This window comes from Trichosurus vulpecula, chromosome 3 (genome assembly GCF_011100635.1).
Source record: "Trichosurus vulpecula isolate mTriVul1 chromosome 3, mTriVul1.pri, whole genome shotgun sequence".
Classification (NCBI taxonomy): domain Eukaryota; kingdom Metazoa; phylum Chordata; class Mammalia; order Diprotodontia; family Phalangeridae; genus Trichosurus; species Trichosurus vulpecula.
This window is the reverse complement of record NC_050575.1, coordinates 218,133,293-218,151,217: the sequence shown is the minus strand read 5'-3', so window position 1 is coordinate 218,151,217 and position 17,925 is coordinate 218,133,293. Positions and strand designations below refer to the sequence as shown.

The 17,925-nt window shown below is 33.6% G+C and overlaps 1 protein-coding gene across 2 annotated transcripts in view; it reads right to left on the bottom strand.

Moving 5' to 3' along the window:
- BIRC6 (baculoviral IAP repeat containing 6) overlaps window positions 1-17,925 on the bottom strand; it is a 295,513-nt gene that overhangs the window by 156,477 nt on the left and 121,111 nt on the right. For both annotated transcript variants that reach the window (XM_036749540.1, XM_036749541.1), the window contains exons 30-39: window positions 17,272-17,491; window positions 15,338-15,471; window positions 14,742-14,879; window positions 13,128-13,255; window positions 10,302-10,433; window positions 8,058-8,273; window positions 6,583-6,766; window positions 6,021-6,176; window positions 5,603-5,736; window positions 4,639-4,792 (exon numbers count right to left, since the gene is read on the bottom strand). In XM_036749540.1, coding sequence (XP_036605435.1) covers window positions 4,639-4,792; window positions 5,603-5,736; window positions 6,021-6,176; window positions 6,583-6,766; window positions 8,058-8,273; window positions 10,302-10,433; window positions 13,128-13,255; window positions 14,742-14,879; window positions 15,338-15,471; window positions 17,272-17,491 — 1,596 coding nt within the window. The remainder of the gene's footprint in view (window positions 1-4,638; window positions 4,793-5,602; window positions 5,737-6,020; window positions 6,177-6,582; window positions 6,767-8,057; window positions 8,274-10,301; window positions 10,434-13,127; window positions 13,256-14,741; window positions 14,880-15,337; window positions 15,472-17,271; window positions 17,492-17,925) is intronic.

Genomic DNA, 17,925 nt, shown 5'->3' with positions numbered 1-17,925 from the left:
AGGGTCCATCACAGGGCATTTTGCTCCATGGTGAGGAAATCAGGAAGAGCAGCAGATGCTATAAAGGAAAGCACTGGGAGGGATTTGGACAGACACCCTCCAGCCCTCCAACCAAAGTGGAGAAGGGACTAAGGGAGCTGGTGTCAAGCACAGTGATGACATTAGAGGTGATGAGCTTATGTTGGGAGGGACATGTGGAAATGGATGCAAAGTGGAGGATGTGTTGATGAAAACTGCTTACAGTAGAATCTTCCAAAGCCCTGTTCTGTCTCATATCTGCTTTGTGTCCCTTAATCTTCTCTGAACAGATCTTATTACAGAAATTGCCTATGCTGCTCCACAGCACTTGACATGAAGTCAGGAAGATCTATTTCAACTCTGGCCTCAAACACTTACTAGTGTGACTCTAGGCAAGTCATTGACACTCTTTTTATCCCAGTTTCCTCATTTGTGAAAAGGCAACAATAATAGCAACTACCTTGCAAGGTCATAGCGAAGATCAAATGAGAAAATACTTGCGAAGTATTTTGCACAGTGCATAACACATTGCAGGAACTGTGTAAATGCTAGCTATTATTATTATTGTCTAAATTGTATCTCCCCCTTAAGAAAGTAATCTCCTACAGCGATGGTTTTGTCGAGTGCTTAACATAGTACTTCACTTACAGTAAGCACTTGATAAATGACTGAAGGAATCAATTAGAAATATCAAGAAATGTATATATCATTATAGCAGACTGAAAGGGTTCACATATGTTTAATCTTTGTTGACTACAAATGAGAATTTTACATAGTAGAATAAAAGACAACCTTAAAGGATCTGGTCCAGTAAGTTGTCTCTCATATATACGTAAGGATGACAAAAAAGTTTTTTGATAGATGCAACCAGAGAACATCCATTAGAGTTCTCAGAGGATCAATATTAAATGATGCACATATTTTGTATGTTTTAAATATACTGTCTCTGCAAAAAGACTATGAGCATCTTATGAAAAGCAAGTGACTGATTTTTCTGATCGTATGCCAGTACCTTACTCAGGGTCCTGAAAATATGCTAATGTTCTTCAAGACAAAATATAAGAATTCCCTCTATATAATAAAGTTGTCCTAAAAATCTATTTCTGGATGATACTATGCTGACTGGTTTAAGCCTCCTCAATGAAAACCAATTTCAATGAAACTAAAATTGGCTTACCAACTCATACAGGAAAAACAAAACAAAACAGGACAAAGAATGCAAAACAAAACAATAGTAGGCATTAGGGATAAAATTATTTTAAGGGGTTCACATTATATAATGGGAAATGTGCACATGTAAGTTCAAAGAAGGGAAGAAGGAATTAAGAACCAGAATGCATCAGAAAATCGATTTTGAAGGAGGAAGTACCTGAGTCAAGCTTACAAAAGTTTACAAAAAAATCTAGGGATCCTTGGAGACAAAGTGACAATGTGAAAAGCATTCCAGCTCTCATCAACAAAAATGGTGTTAAATGGATATGAAATGTTATATATAAAAAACCAAATTAAGGTCAGTATGGTGAACCACAGAGTATCTAAAGGGAAGTGATATTTAATAAGCCTTGAAAGGCAGACTGGAAACAACTTATTAAAGAATTTAAATACAAAAACAATTTGTATTTCACTAAAGAAGGAAGAAGGAGCCATTAGAGAGCTCTTTTAAGTATGAAACTAACAAGGTCAGACATGCTTTAGGAAGTTTACTTTGGCAGCTTTGTGGCGAAAGACCAAAGGATGATAAGCACCTGACAGGTAGCCCACTGAGCAAGCCCAACATGGAAGGACAATGAACAGAGACATAGCCTGCGTAGATGGATAAGAAGCCGATGACATTTGGGAAATCCCACTGTAATTCCAAACTATTAAATGAGAAAAAGTTCAGTTTCTTAATATCATAATATAATTATCTCAAAGACTTATAAAGTACAGTACACCACGACCTCAAAAGAATCAAAACTTTAAATAACCAAAGAGTAAACTTACACCTGGTAAGTATGGAACATGTTAACAAACCACAATATTCATATGGCCAAAGGGCAGAAAAAACAATTTCTCAAAAAAAAATCTTAAAAAATATTCATAGAAGCAATATATGTATATCACATATAGTGATACATATTTGCTATATAGGAAGGAACACATTTAAATAGTCTGTACAAAATGACTAGAATATAAAATGACTAGCAAAGTTTAAGTAAATGTAAATGACAATAAAGAACTGATTTGTAAAATTAAAAGAAATGAGAAAATTCCAACCTTTTAAAATTTCTTTTATTTTTAGCATTCATTTTTTAAAAAATTTTGAGTTTCAAATTCTCTCCCTCTCACCCATTGTGAAGAAGAAACAATTCTGAAGAGATAATATATACTAAGCATAACCAAAATAACTACTAAGGACAAAAAGACTACTTTAGAAGGCAAAAAAAAAATCTATCTAGGGAATAATGGATAATAGTGGTACTAATTTATAATGCATAAACCTGTTCCCTTAAAAAAATGTAAAACTATTAACAGGAAAAGCTTCATATACTATTGTTACTCAAGTCAAGTCAAGAAACATTTTTAAGTGTCTACTATGTGCCAGTAGCTTTATTAGTTGCTGAAAAAAGAAACAAAGGCAAAAAAAAAAAATTCCCTGTTCTCAAGAAGTTTAATCTAAATGAGGAGACAATCTGCAAGTACATAAGTATAAACAAGACATAATAAAGGGTAAACTGAAAATAATCAGGCGATTGAAGGCACAAGCATTAGGTGGAATTGGGAAAGGCTTTTTGAAGAAGGTGAGATTTTGGTTGGGGACAGAGGAAATAGGGATTTATATAGTACTTTCCTTGTGCCAGGCACTGTGCTAAGTGTTTGAAAAACACTGTCTCATTTGATCCTCAAAACAACTCTGGAATGTAGGTTCTAGAAATATCTTCATTTCATAGTTGAGGAAACAAAGGCAAATATATTTAGGTAAATTGCCTAGGGTCACACAGCTACTAGTATAAGCTATTAAGAATAAGGATGCACCTGAAAGAAGCCAAGGAAACTAAAGGGCAGTAATGAAATGGGAGAAAACTTTAGCCATGGGAAACGCATCGAAAAGAAAATGCTCTGAACTGAAAAATAAAATATCTGGAAGGGCTAACAGCAACAAATCCAGTGTTTCTGAAATGTGGAAAAGCGGGAAGGGAGTAAAGTATAAGACAATTGGAAAGGTAAGAAGTAATCAAGTTATGACGGAGTTTAAAAGCCAAACACTCAATAAAATCCTTGTATGCCACCTGAATTGTTGTCTATGAGTGAACACTTACTAGCTGTGTGACCTTGGGCAAGTCACTTAACCCCAATTGCCCTGCCGTCCCTTCTCCAAAAAACAAAAAAACAAAAAACAACAAAGAATGTAAGTTAAATCAAATCTCTAGAAAGTATGTAGCCAGACTTTGTCATATTTCTATCCAAACTGCTCCTAAAAACCTTAGCCAGCTTATTTACTAGGCTTTTACTTGGATTATGGCCATTTGGAGCCCAGTTTGTAGATCCTGACAAGAAGAAGAATAAATATCAATAATATCAAGAATAAATATCAAGAATAAATATCAAGAAGAATATCAAACAAGTTCCAAATGTTGGCTAAAAGAACAAAATCACACTCATCACAGTATTCCCCACTATACTCCCAGATGACCTCCAGTTTTAATCTAATTTACATAATTTCTGAAATAAAGACTGAAGTAAGACTATATACGATGAATACTGATATCAGAGAAATTAATTTGCATGCTCACTCACCAAAATTAACCTCAAGATAAACTGTACATGGTCATTCACTTTTTTTCCTTTGCTTTACTTTATTTTATTACTACAATGTCAGTAGCTCATTAAGTACTAATAAGCAGGAACTCTATGTTAAAAAAGAATACTTCCTTTTTTCTTTCTTCAGTTCCCATTTAAATTAAATTTACAATCCTTTCATCTACTCTTGTAAACTTTGGCGTTTTATTAAAGTTGTCAAAAGTTAGTAGGGTAAAATCTTTATTCTATTTGTTTCTAATTTGATGAAAAGGCCCCAGATGACTTACAAAACTTTATTCAATACACATACTCTTTAAAATAGGGGACAAAGTAACAGATGAACAAAATAAATCAAAATTGGTTTATTAAAATGTTCCTAAGCAGCTGAAGGAGAGATGAGTTCAAGATAAGTATCCAAAATTGTATACAGAACTTATGCTGTCAATAATTTTTGTTTTCTATTTACAACTGCAAAAAAGGTCAGTTAAAGAACACAAAATCAAAGCCTTACTAGTTTTAGGGCTGGTGAATAAGTAATACTCCTACTATATTTACTAAAAAGAGACAAGATGTTTTTTGCAGCGAGACTGCTGGGATTGCAATCAGGAATACTGACAAGCCAAGTCTGACTACAGATGCTTACAGTCTGATTTTGGATTTATCTCCTATGTCAGAGATGTCTTTCGATATTATCTTTCGATAGATTCTTCTATCACATGAGACAAAAAGTCTTAGGAGACCTGCCAGTCATCCCAACAGTTCTATTCATTCACCTTACATTTCACTAGCAAAAAACAACAACAAAAAAAAAAAAAAAAAAAAAAAAAAAGCTATACTTACCCTGAGAAACTGACACACTAACAGTCTGTGATCCATTTTTTTCTGTGGTTGCTGGCGGTTTTGCTACAGGGATTCCAAGACCTCCAATGTAAGGGTTATAATTGTAAGTGCCATAATCAGCACCCCAATAATCATACCATGTGCTGCTTATAGGCTTGATAAAATGAAAAGAGGAGAATGTAGGTTATTTTTCCCCATTCATTTTGGTGAAATCTATCTACTGTGTCATAATTTATGATTAATTCCATGTAGCTAGCACCATCCATCTTTTCCACAATGTTCATGATGACATAAAAGTTCCTGAGATTTACATTTCTCAAAAACATGGTACAACTCACACTTAGGCAAACTGGTTATAAACAGTATCTAGGGTATGTTTAAATTCAGTAATTCTATCTAACTCTCATACCAAACATTAAGCAACTGCTTAATCTGCAGCCAAAATTAAAACTATTTTTAAAACATTTTAAAACTATTTTAAAACATTTTAAAATAACTCATTTTGTATTACAAATTCATTTTGTTTTGTTACTTGATATAAGAATCTTTAATTATAAAAGTTCAAATGTGGAATAATCTAATCTGTGCTTAACCAAAACAACACTGTATTATATTGATTACCTAATCCTTGATTTACATACTGCTAATTAAGAATATAGCAACAATTATGAACACTTTTCTCATTTAGTGCAACCAATTACTCTCTAAAAAGAATTTTCAAACTTTTATTATGGTTGACAATAATTTATAAGAAACACCGTTATTAACTTATATTAACTTCATGATTTATGTACCTTTCAAGTCAAGTATCTCATGGAATTCTGTGATATTGAAAATTGTATAAACAATGGCCCATGTTGTGGATTCAAACATTCAGTATTTCAGTGTATAAAAGACATTAAATAAACACTGACTGGATAAAAAAAAATCACAAATTAATTTAAATACTTAAAGTAACCCATACCTTGAAGACTTTCGCAGCAAGAGGATCTTTTTCTAAATCGATATCTAAAGGATCAATGTCAACTTCCATCAGATCTTGTAATAGCTCGAGGTCAATTTCTTTATCTTTTTCCAAAGATGAAAGAGGGGGAGCACCTACAATTGAATTTGTTTTTAAATTTATAAAAACTTGCCAACTAAAAAAAACTATATATGAAGTACTTCTGATTTGAAAACTTTATCACAATTAATGTCATTTCAAAAAGGACATAAAAGTTTTTTAATTGTCCATATTTCTGGTTATACACCCTACTAAAAGTATTTTTAAAATTTGGGTTTTTCTATCGTACTAATTAAAAACTAATAGCACAAAATATTAAAATCCTTAATACGTGCTAGCTAAGAAGGAAAACTTACAAAATACAAATATATTTATTCACCTGTGATATCATGTGTCAAAGGTTCATCAATAGTTTCTAGCAATTGAACTGAAGACTGTTGAAGAGAATCATCAGAGTCACCAGTTGTTGTTCCTACATCTTCTCCTACTGCCCCTTCTTCCATAGCTTCGGAAGCAACTGGTGCTAACAACTCTCCTGTGGATAAAGTCACAATATCTCTAATAAGCAATATTTTTCTAACCATAAATTTTAAAACAAATTAAGTCATTCCCATTAGGCATCAATAATGAAAAAATGCCAATACTATCCATTATATATTACCTAGTTCATTATTTTCTATGAATAATTTTAAAATGAGTTTGATGATGCTTAAGGAAATCCTAATGCAACATTTAAAAATATATAGGTAATAATCACTGTGAACAAAATCTTCAAGTAGTTCTTTTGGTATACATGTATCAAAAAGATTCTCTAGAAGAAAACTACAAATGTAATTTCTGAACTAAAAAAGCCGGTGAACAGTACTTTGTTTTAGAGTTAAAGTAATTTTTTTTAAGTATAAATTAAATGTGCCACCTGAGAAAAAGAAATTCTAACTTACCTGCTAAGATGTCCTGAAGCATACAACTCAAGGAATACTGAGCCCAAGCACCACCCCAGGATATATCTCCTCTATTAAAGTCAGTTCCAACCATAAGTAATAACAGTCTTTCCAGTTGAGGCTCATTTACAATTTCACACAAATGAATTGTTGGCCGAGTGGCATTTGCAATTCTTGCAAGAACCTTTAACAAATTTTGGGAAATATAAATAAGCATCTAGGAAGTAAAAACTGTAACAATGTTCCAATTTTAGTTTGTAAAATAACCATTTTGAGAAAGTTAAAATCTGTTTTGTTCTCAAATTAACTTCTAAGAAACATACTTTCTTAAGTATTAAGATTTTGGGCCAACATATGCCTGGAATGATTATTCCTACATCTGTAAGTCATACATACCTAAGAAAGTTTCCACTATTCCCATTTTTATTCTCTGTTTTAATTGCTTCAAATGAAGTGCTAAACAAAATGCATTCAAAGGAGCACTGTCAATAAAACTTTAAAAAAAAACTGAAAGGGAAAAACATCTTTGCATAGTAACAGACATAGTTTTATTTCACTATTTTATATCATCAAAGTCAACTATGGCCTTCTAAAGAGGTCACTTAAGTATGCCTTATGCCTTGAGCTTCCATTTCCTCATCTGTAACAAGGTGATACTTGTAACAACTAAGACTCTTATAAAATAAAGAGGAAAAGGGCTGGCGGTAAGGAAATGGGGAAGAGGCAGAGACAGATAATGAGATGAAAGAAAAAGATGAGGAAAAAAAAGATATGAGATTTAACAAGACATGTAACAGAGATAAAATGAAAGTGAACAAGAACAGAGTGTACAATGTGTACAGAAAGGCATCCAGCACAGAAAGGCAGAAAGAGAATTGGCTTTATAGTCAGGAAGACGTGTGTTGACATCCCTCCTCTGACTCATACTGACTGTGTGATCAGGGATCCCTCACAGCATCTCCAGGCAACTCTCTAAGTTGCAGAGACAGTGTAAAGTGAAACTGGTAGATGAGGGATTTCCTAACTGGAGTTGCTTATACAGATGAAATCATAGAGTAGAGCACAAATTTAAAATGATGGATATCTTTTTGATATTCTTTTTGACTAGCAGTGTGGCATAATGGTAAAACAAAGACTTGGCATCAGAAAACCTGGATTCAAATCTTAGCTGTGGCATTTTCTGTCTGGAATAACTTGTACCAAGTCATACAGTATAGCTGAAAGGCTTAATTTCAGTATCCCAATCTATAAAACATGTGTAATAATATGTTATACCTACCTATTGTTCTGACTTGAGAGTAAAGCATTTAGCAAACTATAAAGAAATTTCTGAAACTTAAATATTAGTATGACTTCTATTATTACTATTATTTCATAACAACTTACTGTTTTCTCTCAATTTCTAAGAAATCTCATTCTTCTAAGGATTCTACTATGCCCATTCCCCTTACAGATTTTTATAAAAAGTAAATTACCTTACAAATAAACAAAAGGAGATCTGCATGACAAGTAAAATCCATGGACAGAAGAAAAAGCAGAAGTTTTTGCACTACAGAGATGCAACGTTCATGGGCCAGAGTAAATGGAAGGGGTTCTATCTCTGGGCTTTCTTTTGTGGTTGAGACTTCTGTGTCTAATGTAGAACGAGGCCATTCCGCAGTACGACGTAAACGAATTAAATCCTTAAAGTGCTGTATAGAAAATTTTAAAAAAGTTTATATCATGCTAACATTTTCTTAACTAAGCTATTACAATAGAATTTTGCATATAGAATTAAAATCAGCCACAACATGTGAAAGAAACCTTGATGATTTCTGAAGGAAAAAATTTCAAAGACATGGAACTATCAAATTCTACAGGAAAACTGATTTGCAATTAAGCTGCTCATGGAACAATACTCAAATATTAAAGCAAATGACTGTCCAATAGTAACTAAGTTTCATGTAATTAAATGTATAAAATATAGAAGGTCAATACAAGTTACATGAAAACAACCAGTAGGAACAAGAATACTTTTTTTTTCTCCACACAGCAAAGCTGCATTAGAATTATGCTGATGTGCATACAAATACATTATCAAACCTCCCACAGTGCCTTTCTTTTCTATTCCCCCCTGCCCATACCCAGCCTAAATGACATTAGACAAAACAATCTGAAGTGGGGGTTAATACTACAAGAACAATATTATAAATGATAGTAACGTGAAAATTAGTGAAGAGAGTCAATGTTACTAGGGCTCAGAGAAACGCAAATTGCGGCTGAGAGTTTTACGATGTCAGAGTAAAACTGGGTTACAATGTATTGATGACTAATTACTATGAAACAACAAGTTATGTGGGATTGCTTTTGTCACAAAATAGATTGTCAGTGGTTTTGTTTTATGCTACTGGTTTATCACAAGAACTCAAGTCACTTAGACCCATAGACTGGGCATCACTTGTGGCTTTCTCATTCAAACCACGACATTTTACCTCTTTGTGAGAGCCTCAAAATTACTTGTATTATTTCTGTGGAATAACTATTTATGAAAAATCAAAAGTCTTTCAAAACATAAATGAAGACTGATCAACACTTTTTAAGATTTCTTGTAGTAACATGTTTGTTTTCATATTTTAGTATAAAGAGAATATACAGGGGAATAAATAACACATAGGCAGAGTAATTATTATTCTGAACTCATTCCTTTTTTAATTTCTAGAATAATGAATAAAATCCTTTAAATAAGTTTAAAATAAATTCATTTGAATACATTTGCATCATATATTCATATTTCAGGTAGGTAAAGGACATAAAAAATTTAGATTTCAAAAATATGTATTATTTTAAATTAATAACTGAAAGGAGTTTTTAGGGAAACAAGCTTTATAAAATAAATTCAAAGCAACTTTAGTAAAAGTGATTGCAAGTTGTCTTTTTACTTCTGAAAAGCCTGATTCATTATTTTCTTCTTTAATTCAGAATATAACAATTCTTCCCCTTAAAAATAACTTGTAAAACAAAAATTAATTCTAGTAATTTAATAATCCCTACACCAATGCTTCTAAAGAGTAAGGTAGCAGCTAGGTGGCGCAGTGGATACAGCACTAGGCCTGGAGTCAGGAAGACTTGAGTTCAAATCCGGCCTCAAACACTCACCAGTTGTGTCACCCTGGACAAGTCACTTAACCTCTGTCTGCCTCAGTTTCCTCAATAGCAAAATGGGGATAATAATAGCACCTACCTCCCAAGGTTGTTGGAGGGATCAAATGACGTAATACTTGTAAAAGCACTTAGCACATGCCTGGGACATTACAGCTGCTAAATAAACACTTACTCACTTTCCTTGCTTAACACTTCAGAAAGGTATTGTGCACAACAGGTTTGAGTGTGAACTACTAATTTCTGACCATAACCTAATGCTCTAATGCTGAAATAGTGTAATAACAATTAAGGAAGCAAAGACCAAAGCAAAAATATATCAATTATGTAATTTAAGATTAGACTAAAACTATGCAATTATCAAAATGCTTTTACATAGGATCAGATTTAAGGTCCTATAAGTGCATTCAGTGAAAAGACGACTAATAAGCTAGGGTTTCAAGTGACTGGTGAATTAAATGAATCGTGATGACTGGCATGGATCAAAACCTCAGGAATCACTTATTTAAAAGAATAAAATGGAAAACTACTTTTCGTGAAGTAGGTAGGCTTTTAAATTAAAAGCTGTAAGATCACAATACCTTTGATGTAGCCTGCTTTAGTTTTGCCTGCTCTACCAAAAGTTTGTACGATGATCCTTTGTTGCTTTGTATTTTCTCTTTTTCCATCTGTTCCACCAAAGCCTTCTGTTTTGATTTTAATAAATTAAGTTGCTAAAAAATAAAAATTAACAAATAAAAATATAAGCCACAGAAATACAGCATTCTTCTAAACTGGGGCCAAAGCTTCCAGTAAAAATTGCATAGAAAACTCTATTCACATGCAAATTGTTCACTTAAGATTGCAACAGTTGCAAAGAAGTATAAACTATATATGCACAGCTAAAGCTAACATTTATATAGCACTTAATCTGTGCTAAGCGCTTTTACAAATATTACTTCAATTGATCCCTACAACAATCCTGGGAAGTAGGTGCTAATATTATCCCCATTTTACAGTTGAGGAAACTGAGGCAGGCAGAGGTTAAGTGACTTGTCCAGGGTGACACAGCTAGTGAGTGTCTGAGGCCGGATTTGAACTCAGGTCTTCCTGACTCCAGGCCCTGTGCTCTATCCACTGCGCCACCTAGCTGCTATATAAGTGATATCCTGAAATTGTTTTAAAAGTATACAAGAATCAACAAACAATGATGCAAACAGTCATCTGAAGAAATATCCCCAGATATACCTAAAAATATGCTTGATGAAGCCATTACTAATGAGATTAAGGCAACTCTCAAATTTCCTTAGAGATTTTACAACAGAATCCAAATATCAACCAGTGTTCTAAAAGCGCAGTCCTCTTAAAAACCCACAATTTTTGAAAGTCTAATATGACAACATATTACAGCAATTTATATAATAATGAAAGTTCTAGTGATGGGCTGGAAAAATGAAAATGGGGAGATTATATTGTCATGTGTTCCATTCACCAAGAAGGTAAACTATTTATTTAGTTAAGAACAAAAAACTACTTCAATTTACCTGGATGAAACTATCCTAAGAGTTTATTCAATTCCCTTTGCTAAGATTTTGAGCTCACCAAGCAACCTTCTTATCAGTAATTCAATTTCCCAAGCAATAATTCAGCTCCCCAAATACCTAGATACTGAGAAGGTGGTGACCTGGAGAAAGCATATGGAGTTTCCCCATTAATAGAAAGGCATAAACCTCCATTTGAATTTTAAAATGTAGTGTACTGCTTAAAACAAAAATTGGTTTCTTGGGTGTTTTGTCACCATGGCTCAATTAATCAGAATGTAATAACCCAAAAGAATCTGGAAAATAGAGTTCCTGAACTTATGAATCTGAGAATTTTCCTTTAATCCTACAAAATTACCATATATTTACTTTGAATCTATTTTTATTTACTTAGCTCTATGTTTATCATTCCCTCTAGTTTACTATAAGCTTCTCAAGTATAGGTTTTGCTTTATTTTTATCTTTATTCTCTTGCACCTAGCATAAAGAAAATGCTTAATAAATGTTTGTTGAACCAGTGACTTTGTTACCCATCACTTTCCAAGTTGTAACTAAACCATGAGGTTAAACTGTCTCCTTGAATTTAACCATCACATTTCAATAGAAATTATTCCCTCCTTGGTAAACTACACACACGGTTCAATTCACAGAGTTATTAGGGTTCAAATAACAAGAATCACAGGTAGTGAATAGAAGAATGAAAAAAATCATTTGTTAAACACTTACTATGTGTAAAGCACTGTGCTAAGTGCTAGAGATATAAACAGGAAAAAAAAAAGTCCCTGTCATAAAGCAGAGTTCACATTCTAATGGGGTAGACAACATATATGGAAGGTATCAGCTGCAAATCAGTTGGAAAGGTCCCCTGGGTCCTCAGGGAACAGAGATACTGCAGATGGTTCTAAAATGTTGCTGCTATTTAGATGTATTTACATTGGGGACATCATTTAACTACAGGTTGCAATTATGTGGTGCAGTAGATACAGTACTGGTTCTAAAATCAAGCCTCACATACTTACTAGCTGTGTGACCCTGTGTGAGTCACATAACCTCTGTTTCCCTCAGTTTTCTCAACTGTAAATAGGGGATAATAACAACATCTACCTCCCAGGGCAGTTGTCAACATCAAAGGAGACAATATTGATAAAGTGTTTAGCACAGTGTCTCACACATAATATGCTCTATATAAATAGCTATTCCCTTCTCTTCCTTCTTTCTCTTCCCACAATAAGACATATGTATAGTTATCCTCCTATTCTCTGACTGCAACATTGTAATTACAGTCTACAAATCCATCCTTTTTAAGGCACTGGAATTAAATTTAAGCCAATGTTACTGATAGGAAAATCCATTCCAAAAATGTATTATAAATATCTTACTATTATGCCAATGTGACAGAATATTAAATAACTACTCAGAATTTATCATTCCTAAAACTGACAAAAATCAGTGCTATACAAAGTAACTGCAGTTTTTATAAACACAAAATGCAATATGCAATAAAGCCCATGGGATGGGCAAGTAAACATTCCCAAAAGAACCTGTGCTCCATAATTGAGGAATAAGTGAAAGATCAAAATACAAAATTCTGAGTAACAGCCAGTGGGAGAAAAGGGTTGGGGAAACTGCAGCCTCAAGGCCACATGTGGCTTTCTAGGTCCTCAGGTGTGGCCTTTTGATTAAGTCCAAGTTTTACAGAACAAATCCTTTTATTAAGGGGATTTGTTCTATGACGTTTGAATTCAGTCAAAGGGCCACATGTGGCCTCAAGGCTGCTGGTTCCCCACCCCTGGCTAGTTAAAGCTGAGTAACATTTTTACAAATAGGTGTTTTTGAAACAACCAAAAGTTTTAAAGAAGCTTAAAGTTTAAACACCTTGAAAATTACCTGTTTATGATGAACAAGCTGCTTTCTGATCTTTCTGGAATATAATCTATCAAGACTACTGTTGCCTTTGGAAGATCGATTTAGGCTTTGAGTATGTAGGCTGTTGTTAATGAAACTCCACTGGTGACCTAACTCAGTGGGGAAAAAAAGCTCATTAATGGTTACTGATGAATAACCTTAGGAAACATGTAAATAACACACAAAGCAAAATGCCCAACTTGAAGAACAGCCTGTAGCTTCCTAAATAATACTTCCTTTTACAATGATGAAGAAAATGCTTGAAATAATTGGGGAATTATTACATTCCTGTTGATTTGGAAGGGAATCACATAACTTTTCACAAGGCCTTATAGAAGATGATCAAGAGAGTTTCAGTTTGCAAAAGAGCAAAATGAAGACCTGAGAGATATGACTTCACTAAGCTCCAGTGGCAGAGTCAAAAATATAACCTTGGGCTCCTAAATTCTATTCCAAGGCTCTTTTCCCTATACTAGTAAGTACCAAACTCAAGGGGGCTCACATTCAGTACTCAAAACTCCCAAGTGCTGCCTAAACCAGATTAAAAATGCTTAACAAATAAATATGCATACAACATAATTTATGGTGTTCAAAGTCAATATGCAATCCACAGGGATTCATTTGTATTTGAGTTTGACACCACTGTACTAGACTATGGTAAGGAAGACATATTATCAATAACCTACTATATGTTCTCTACAGTGCAGTAACATTTCAACTAAAGGCCTGGAGCAAGGATCAAGTTTAACAACATGTTACTAAAAGTTAACTTGATAGTATATCACTCCTTTCCAAAGGAGGAAGTTGAATTTTTTCTTAACATGAGGAAGAGATAGTATTTATTTAAAATCTATGAATGGAATTGCAAATCATTACATTTTGCATTATAATTTATGACACCGTTTACTACTATGACTGCTCCCCTATTTGTGCCTTTAAATGTTGAAGGGAATAAAGTTTATTGTTATCATATTTATCATAAACAAACAATAAGGGAAAAAAGTTGATGCATGATCTATCTCCTTCACCATTCTTTTTAGTCTCAGGAACATAATCTAGATAGCACTGAGGACTGTCTCTTAAACTGTATATTTCTACTGACATCCCCCAATTTCTCTTCCAATACCACTGGAATAGAGACTTGTGGTCTCCGTTCCTATTGTATAGAGACTGAAGATATGTGGTAGTTGAAATAACAACACTGCCTCCCATCTTCACCTCAAGATCCATTGTTGGCAAAAAAAAAAGAACACATAGCAATCAGAACAACAAAGGAAAGATGACACTCTTTTTAACAGAGGGGGAGCTGCAGGTGCAGACTAGGGCACACACTATCAGCCTCACTTTGTGCTTAGTTTTACAAAATTGCTTCCATTAAAAAAAAATAACAATTGTTTTAACAAATGGTCCCCCTTACAGAAAGACCTATTTTGCAGCAAATTCACTATTAAAATGTGTACTGCGCAATCTAATTTTATTAAACCAAATTTTCAACAACGAAGTTTGTATTTTAGTTCTTCAATCCAGCTTGGAGTACTGGGTAACTCTAAAATTACCATTATATTCCCCCTAACATATTAAAGTAACATGTGATACCTGTCAGAAACCTCTCCCTTTCTTTACCATTCAAAGGTTTCTTGGCAGTTGCTGCCTCATCTTCAATGGTTGCAACATAATCTAGCAATCTGGACACCAGCATTACAACCCAACTGATCATGGGAATATCCAATACTCCTACAAGATGGAGATAAAAGACAAAGAAAGAAAACAAAGGAAAAAATGAGATTTTAGACTATCAAATAATACAATTATTAATCTTTTTGAAGAGTTAAAGATAAAAGAGACAAAAAAATCTATACATATCAATATTTTTACTGATAAAAGAACCAGAAGATGGGAAGCAAAATGAACAACAAATTATCACCACACTTCAAAGTAAAAAAATGTTCCCAGATATATATCCTCAACAACTTACAAATTTCCCTTTCCAAGAATAAAAAATTGATAGATAAGAAAGGAAACAATATTATTAATTGCGGTTTCCTTTTCTCTGAGTCAAGAATATGGTTTCTTGCAATATCCTGAATATACATAGTAATATAGTATTATTACAAGTACTAAAATAGTCCAGGGAACACATAATATTCTGTTTGTTATAAGGCACACAAGTTACTCATTAAAATAAGTATTACCTTCTGTGTGTCTATGCATGGGCAAATGTGGTTGAAGAGGTGATAGTAAATTATCCAGGAGATTAAGCAAGCTTTCCAAGACTCCACTGTTACTAAGTGATCTTTGGCCAATGCAGGAAAGCAACATGAAAACCCTAAAAAAAAAATTGTATTGTACACACAAGACCAATAATTATCACTTTTTCTACTAAGTTTTCTTGGTATATCGATTTTGCACATGATAATTTGACATGATCAATCCCAAGAATGATGAAACACAAACAGTACAGGTGGTGGAGAAAATGAACTTAAAGCCTACAAGATTGGGATTCAAATCCTGACCCTGATCCTGGTGAGCCATGTGACTTCCTAAGTCGACTCCTGGCTCAGATTTTCAGGTTCCCCATCTATCACAGGAAAGGATGGGCTACATGACCTCTAAGGCTCCTTTCAGCAAAGAATCTGCATATATTTTATGACTAAAAGTAAAATTCATCTATAACTGAGGAAAAAAAATTTAAGGAAATGCATTTAAAATAAGATGTCTAATTTGATCCACAAAAGGTCAATAATTAAAAACAATAAAAATAAAAATGGGGGGGGAGTGAAAAAAGGGAAATTTTAACCTAGTTAGCTGATAAAGTAACAAAGGAAAAAAAGTAAATGAAACAATACTGGGCATTTTAATATCTCTGCTAACATTTACCTGTGAATATCTAAGGTAGATTTAAAAGCATGCTTCTGTATGTCAGCTGAATATAATTTACATAGTTTGTACTAAAGATAGCAAAAATGAACAGTTAACAAGCCACAGGTAAGGGATTACATAGGTTAGGATGACTAAATTTTCTAAGGCAAAAGCCCTTAATATCAGGAAAACAGCTTTCCAGGAAATATAATGTGTGCTTTTATAGAGTACAAAACTACAGAACATCAAGCCCTGAACTCATAGTTCATAAATAATGAAAGTGACTTGCTCAAGCTCACAACTGGTCATAAGCAGAACTAATACCAAAAATTATCTCTCCTGATTGCTAATCCAACAGCTAATTTGACTCTAAGCTCTTAAAACTGAGCAATTGAAAAATGAGTAATGCTAACAACAGAAACAAGAAAATTAGCTTATTCTGGTATTGTACTTTATAACTACTTGCCTGTTGGCACTGGAATGGGGAGTACAGGACAGGGAATAATATCTAATGAGGTTGTTAACAGAGGTTGGGGCCAGGTCGTGCAGGGCAGTGAAAGCTAATCAGAGGAGTTTATTTTTTCACGTTCCAGTCTGCTTTCTGGAGAAACGGAATGCAAGTAAAGAGCAGAATAAAGCAAAATGGCTCTGACAACAAGCCTCCCTGTGTCAATCACAAACACGACAAGAATAACCATATTATAACAGTTTTACTTCCAAAGTTAAATTGTTTTTTATTTTATCATGTTTTGTACTTTTATATTAGTGTACATACACCCATGAAGTGAGGGATGTGACAGATGTTTAATATTTTAGTGTATACTTATTTTGCTTTTTTAAAAAACTTCAATATTATTATGTTTTTTTTCCTTTCAGCAATTCAAAAAGAGGAAGAATAATCACTTTAATTACAGCCAAAGAAGGGTTCTTTCACTGGAAAACAGTTTTTATCTCTGCACCCCCTTAGAGCAGAAGAAATGAATGATAAACAAAATCTAACCTGAAAAGTCAGGGGATGTATCTCCTTCCTCTAGATGCCTCAGATGACCCATTTTTGGGAATCTCACCAGCCCTAACTCCATGTTTAAGCAATGTTTTAAAGACCATGCGTACCAGTAGTTGTGATGTTTGTTAATCTTCATTTCTAATGTGCTAAGTCATTCTTTCACCCTGTCCTCAGTTTCCATATAGTTTCCCTACATCAGACCATTGAAAATTGACCAAATGATTCCATTTACACTGGAAATATCCAAAACTCCAGTCCTACCTATCTTGAGGAAAGATCAGAAGTTGCTCTGAATTGTACAATTCCTGAAGAACATTGGAAAGAAACTGTCCCCACCATCTTTCACCACCACAGAGCTGAACAAGTAGAAGACCAGTGTGCAAACGTATCTTTGGGGTTCCACTTATGCACAGATGTTTAAATAGCTCTTCACATGCCTGTGCATGAAATGTGTTTTGCAAAACTGCAGGAACCGAGTGTCCTGTTAAGAAAGGGAAATAAAATTTGTTTTTCAATAAAAGGAAGTTTTAAAATAATAATTTTTTAAATGTTCTTAAGATAACTGTAAGCTAGCACAATTAAAAAAAATTTCCCCCAAATATAATGTCATTACTTGATCGGATCTATCTACTAAATTAAAAAAGCAATCATGTTTAACTCTGCTTCTATGTTGTGTTTCTTGACTGCTTTTGGAGAGAAAAGGGAAGTAGTATTAGTCAATAATCGAACTTGTTAAGTATCTGTTACATGCTAAGCTTGTGCTAAAATGTGGGGATACAAAGAAAATATGAAGCAATGCACCCCTCAACGGGCTTACATGTATGATGTGTATGAAAGACATAAAGATATTTTTGACGAGACATTAGAAGCTAGAGAGATTACAAAAGACTTCATGTAGAAAAACATGTATGAGCT